At 44.8% G+C, this 6,000-nt stretch overlaps 1 protein-coding gene across 6 annotated transcripts in view; it reads left to right on the top strand.

Annotated features, from left to right (window-relative positions):
• Positions 1-3,795: 3,795 nt before the first annotated feature.
• The window catches only part of VPS13B (vacuolar protein sorting 13 homolog B), a 428,881-nt gene continuing 426,676 nt past the window's right edge, over positions 3,796-6,000 (top strand). For 4 of the 6 annotated variants that reach the window (XM_040076434.1, XM_040076416.1, XM_040076420.2 and 1 more), the window contains exons 1-2: positions 3,853-3,910; positions 4,604-4,781. In XM_040076434.1, coding sequence (XP_039932368.1) covers positions 4,635-4,781 — 147 coding nt within the window. In that variant the 5' untranslated portion in view covers positions 3,853-3,910; positions 4,604-4,634. Of the gene's footprint in view, positions 3,911-4,603; positions 4,782-6,000 lie in introns of all 6 variants that reach the window. The other 2 variants (XM_040076409.1, XM_040076406.1) reach the window with 2 other exon arrangements.

The following is a 6,000-nucleotide window of genomic DNA, read 5'->3' as shown; positions in this document are numbered from 1 at the left end:
CTTCTTGTCAATAACCTCAGATTGTCTTATATCCTGCAAAATGCCCAGGCCAAACGTTTAAAAATCTATTTAGATGTCTGTTTTTCTTGTTCTTCCCCTTGACAGCAGCCTCAGGTAGTTTGCCCTGGTTGATGCCATGCCTGGAGTATTCAGTTCTGAGGTCTCCAGCTGAGGAAAGACAAGGAAGTACTGGAGAGGGTCCAGTGGAGTGCTGTGAATTTGGTTAGGAGTCTGGAACAACTCACTGATGAGGAAAGGCTGAGAGAGCTGGGGCTGTTTAGCCTGGAGAAAGGAAAGACTGAGAAAAGATCTTATCAATGTCTATCAGTACAAGGGTGTCAAGAGGATGGAGCCAGGCACTTCCCAGTGGTGCCAAGCAGTAGGATGAGGGCAACAATAGGATGAGGCAGAAAATGATGCACAGAAGTTCCAACAGAGCATGAGGAAGAACTTTCTTCTGAGGTTGACAGGGAACCCAGGGAACAGACTATGCTGGAGAGGTTGTGGAGTCTCATTCTCTGGAGATACAAACTGTCCTTGATGCAATCTTGTGCAGCCTGCTCCAAGTGAACCTGCTTTATCAGGAGGGTTGGACTGGGTGATCTCCAGAGGTGCCTTCCAAACCAAATCATTCCGTGGTTGAGTAATTCTGTAACAGGCACTTAAGCATCCTTTAGATGTTCCTCATTTTTTACTGAACTCTATTTTCCCCCTTCATTTTGTATTTCACTGTTCCTACTTCTGTTGCAGAAAACAGGAAATAGCCTGTAACAATAACAACACTGAAGCCAGAAACACATTAATAGACTATTTTATCAAGGAAAAAAGTACTCTGCAGGTAGATATGTTTCCTGAGGACCTCCTTGAAGTGCTATTTTTTTTTCATGTCAGGCCACAAGTGACACTGTTTTGTGCACACTTTTTCAATCTCCAGGTAAACAGTATCTACTTGTTAGCTTTTCAGGGACTCACAGTTGCTAAAGTTATATGATTGAAAAAGATTTGCACACCACTAGATTGCAATTTTAATTATACCTATCCTGCATGTTTCACTGAAGTGTTGAAATACTGAATAAATTGGACTAGCTCAAGGAGCTGACATTTCTAGCAGACATGCCCTCGTTGCTGTAGTATGCCCAAGTTCATTATTGCACATCACCTGTCTACTACCAGCAAATTCCTCCTGCACTCGGCTCGCATCCCTCTGTACATCAGGGACCTTTATAACCCTTTCCAGCTACTCCTGTTTCATTTATCTTCTTTCCTTCAAAGATTCATTCCTGTGTGATCCCTTCCATTTTATTTTGGTTTTTTTTCCCTACTGTAGGAAATAAATTATTCAGGGTGTCAACATACTTGAAGTAGAACTGAGATGGAGGTAGTTATAATGAAATGCTAATAGCTGCCAGGAAAATTACAGAGTTGTTCTCAGCTGCTAGGTCTGCCAGGCAGCTGCCAGGAGCACTAGGTTTTTCCCCTACTCTTCTTCTTGTTTACTGATTTTTTTTCACCAAAATAGGGTGTTATCCTTCAGTTCTGAGGTTTCAGAAAACATTCCAGCACTGATTGGATATGTCATTCAAAAGTAATAACATAATGGACAAAGAAAGAGAGGAATGTTTTTCTGTTGAAATAAGAGCTTTTGATGCAGGCTTAGGGTGTGCTTCAACTTTACACTTACCAGTTGCCACATCCCTCTGTTGTGCCAGTGCCACTCTATGGGGAGGCTATGCTATAAATGATATTGTTTCCATTATCACCGATTATTTCTCTAAGCTGCCTTGCAGTGCATACTCCTGAAGTGTTACCAATAAGATTCACCACTCTCACCACTCTAGCAGAGGGACAGAAAAGTGTAGCAGTTTTCCAAAGGAATTCTTCAAGAATGTTAGTCCTAGAGAAATTGTTTAGTCAGAAACACAACTTTAACTAAAGATCACTGCTGCTGTTCCAATTTTCCTGTCCCTCACCTGCTTAGCCACAGGTTGACATTCCACAGGTACTGAAGAATGGTCAAACACACACACACTCAAGTATGAGCTGTGGGAGTGGTGACCACTGCAAGAAGAAAAGCAGTCCAAGTTACTTTGACTCTGTTTGAGGTGAAATACTGTCTTATGAGCTGTGATTCATGGGTGAAGATGGCACAGCAAGTGAGGCAATGGTGTATGCAAAATGAGGTTTGATTCACAGTTAACTCAGCATGTGGATACCAGAGGCAGAACAGACAGGTAATCCAGCAGGATTTGGAGCCTCCAGACCTTGATTAGCTCAGCCAGATTTCAATACATGTACTGCTATAGGGGTAGGCTCCTACCCAAGCACTTGCTGTTTGGGCTTCACAGGCACTCACTCAGATGCTGTATAGTGTTTGGTTTTTTTTTTTTTTTTTTTTTTTTTTTTTTCAGCCACGTAACTACACTACAGATTAAATTAATGGTATTTCAAATTTCCAGGAGGAATATGCAACTCAAGAAACACATCCCAGGCTTTCCTTTAAAACCCAAATCAGAGGCCTTTGTAAAAGGTTATTCATTATCTACATCAAAGCCATGCCCACAGGCATTGCTTACTGCACTTTTCCCTGACAAAAATGAGCTCATCTCCTTTCCAGATGACACATATGCCAACATGTCAGCCTGCAAGGATTCTATTAACTCACCTTTCCAGGGCATTTTCTGGGTGCCACAAGCAAACCCCAAAAGGACTCAGAGCTGCTGGAGGTGGTTTTTCTCTATGATCCAGAGAAGGGAGAAGCACTCTGGGCATGCAGAACATCAAGGGCATTCCTAGGTGTTAGGAACTCCTCTCACATCTGAAATGGTGAAATTGTGAACCTAAGCAGAAGCTTGCTCTAAACCAAGCCAGAAAATGCATACCTTTATTAAGCAGAGTGGGAACAACTGTTTGCCACCGCCGGGGGTTGCCCCACACGGCCATTTGTCAGTCATAACAACACGACCCAAACCTTGGAGCTGGGGCTGGTTGAGGCAGTGGCACATCTCAGGGGTTCACAGCGCTCCGGGCCAGAGCCCGCCTTACCCACGCTCCCCAGGGCGAGGGCTCACACACACCTGGGGGAAGACTGTGTCGGGTGCTGTGCGCAGTTCCGGGCCCCTCAATTCAGGAAAGCCATTGAGGCGCTGGAGAGAGCCCAGAGAAAGGCAATGGAGCTGTTGAAGGGTCTGGAGGACAAGTCCTGTGAGGAGCAGCTGAGGGAGCCGAGGCTGTTTAGCCCGCAGAAATGGAGGCCCAGGGATGACCTGATCCTCCCTACAACTGTCGGAGAGGAGGCTGTAGCCAGATGGGAATTGGCGCCTCCTCCCAGAAAAAAATGGAGAGAACAGGAGGATAGAGACTCAAGCTGTGACAAAGGATGTCCAGGTTGGACGTTAGGAGAAATTTCTTCACATCAAGGGTGATTAGACACCGGAATGGACATTCCAGGGAGCTGATGGGAGTCATCGTCCCTGGGGGTGTTTAGGTAAAGACTGCACGTGGCACTCAGTGCCATGGCACAGCTGACGTGGTGCTGTTCGGTCACAGGGTGGGCTCCATGACCTCGCAGACTCTCTCCAAACCCACTCGCCCGCCGCCTCTCGGCCCGCGCGCTCCCTCCGCTTCGCGGGGACGCCGGAGAAGCCCCGCCCCCGGCACGTGACTCCACCGCCCTCAGCGCCACCTCCTGGCCCCGCCCCGCGCTCGCGCCAGGCGCCCGCGCATGCGCCCCGAAACCCGGAAGCGCCGGAGCGGTGGAGCCGGGGCGGCAGGCGCTGCCGGAGGCGCTGTGTGCGCGGCGCTCCCGCGGCCCGGCCGGCCCGGGGTGGGCGCGGGGCCTCGGGGCGCTGTGCAGGGCCAGGTAAAGGGGCCGCGGGGCCGCGGGAGGGACGCGCGAGGATGTGTCCCGAAGGTACGGGCGCGGGGTTCCCGGGTTTGTGAAGGTGTCCGAGTGAAGCCGCGGCGGTAACGGGACGGGGAAGGGTCTCCTCAGGACGACGGGGGTTTGGGAAAGGATGTGGGGAGGGATGGGAGTGAGGGCAGACCTTAACGTAACCTCAGCTCGGTTCATGAAGGATGTTGGTTTCTTGGAGTTCAGGCTGGCACGAAATTGGCGGGGTTGCCTTTTACAAGGTGTTGGGACCGGTGAGGTGCATCTAAGGCGATATTTTAGTGTGGATTCTTATCAGTTAGGAGGTACCCTTTTTCGATGTTATCAAAGTTTGTCCTTTTGATGACTCCAGAAAGGAGTTTTCCTGTCACTTAAATGCTACGTGAAAGCATGGTGGACTGCTCGATCACCTTTTATGTTTCTTCGTTTGCTTTTGAACAAGCCAGTTACTAGTTCAGATATATATATAGATATATATACAGATATATGTGTGTGTGAATATACATATATATATGTGTGTAACCTGAAAATTTGTAAATGTAAACCGATGTGCATCTTTCTATACATTTTATCTTCATATGTAACTGTATGAACCTCTGACTATAAATGATATTTAGAATTATTTTCATACATTCAAACAATGGAAGTGTTGTTATTGAAAATTAGACTGGAGATATACAGCTAACTTCTCACTTTCTTGCTTTCTTTTCCTAGTGCTTGACCTGTGATACAGAGATCTTCCAGAATGCTGGAGTCCTATGTAACTCCTATTTTGATGAGTTATGTGAATCGCTACATAAAGAACTTGAAGCCTTCAGATCTGCAGTTGTCACTCTGGGGAGGAGATGTTGTGCTTAGTAAACTTGAATTAAAGTTGGATGTACTTGAACAGGTATGTTATGTTTATAGTTACAGTCCATGTCTTTGATTTAAAGTAGTTGGCTGAATTATTTTAGATTGCACAGCTAACTGTGCGGACCAATCTAAAATAACTTAGTGCTTGCTGGTTTTCTTCTTATACAAGTATTTTTCCCCCCTGCATTTAGTTATTCTTGCTTTAATTTCATGCCATTTGTTAAGCAATGAATGGTAATTCTTTACATATTCTGTAAGTTACGGAGTGTGAAGAGAGGCTGTTTTGTGGACATGCTTCTTCTTTGAGTAACTGTTGTTTTACGGTATGAACATTAATTGAATTGCTTTTCCAGTCATAGTTACTAACTACATATAGTAACTAAGTTGAAGGGATACAAACTAGAGTGGGATCTCTTTTTAATTATGCATACTAAACCCATTTGTGCTCTTGGTATTGTTTTCTGACTCCAGATTGCATCGTTCCAGTTGTATCTAAACTTAAGAGTAATTGAGGAATAGATTTGATCATCTGGTTTCTGTGGAGTGAAGCAAAGACTCAATAAAACTTAGCCTTAAAACAACAAGCTTGACCAAGTGAAATACTAGATACAGAATTTGGAGCCTGCTGTCAATATGAACTGGTAAAACCTTAGCACAGGGATGGTTTCCTTTTATGCTTATCTGAGCTGACAGTTTGAGTGTGTGAGACCGATAAAACTGCTTTCTGTTGTGCATGGAGTAGCAGGGCTTAGCTGGACTCCTGTGGCCGGATGTAGTCCAACCAAGTGAAGGAGCTGAGAGAAATGCAGCAAAGAATGGGAAATTTAGACAATACATCCCTTGAAGGAAGAATAAAATATTCAGGGAAAGTGTTTTTTAATAAATTTATTTTGACTAAAATAAGGTGAGACAAGATAGGGCAAGAATTATTTGAATCTGACAAGAAGCAACTGAATAAATTGCATATTGGGAGACTTAGGTTAGACATAAATGGAAATCTCGTTTATGTGTTAGATTATTAGGCATTGGAATAGGCTGGAGCGACTTCGTGTCTCTATTGGGAACACTTTTTAAAATGTGAAAGAAATACATATGGTTAATTAGGAATCTACAACCCTGTTCTGGAAGAGGAGACAATCTTACAAGAGATCTTGTCCTGTTTGTTGCGCTTTTTAAAGAACCTTACTTGTCTTCCTTCAAGTGTTTCATAGTCTCTGTATTTTCTCTCAAGTCTATTAATTGGTACATCTTGTCCA

This window comes from Hirundo rustica, chromosome 1 (assembly GCF_015227805.2).
Source record: "Hirundo rustica isolate bHirRus1 chromosome 1, bHirRus1.pri.v3, whole genome shotgun sequence".
Classification (NCBI taxonomy): Eukaryota; Metazoa; Chordata; class Aves; order Passeriformes; family Hirundinidae; genus Hirundo; species Hirundo rustica.
This window is presented reverse-complemented; position numbering and strand designations above follow the sequence as displayed.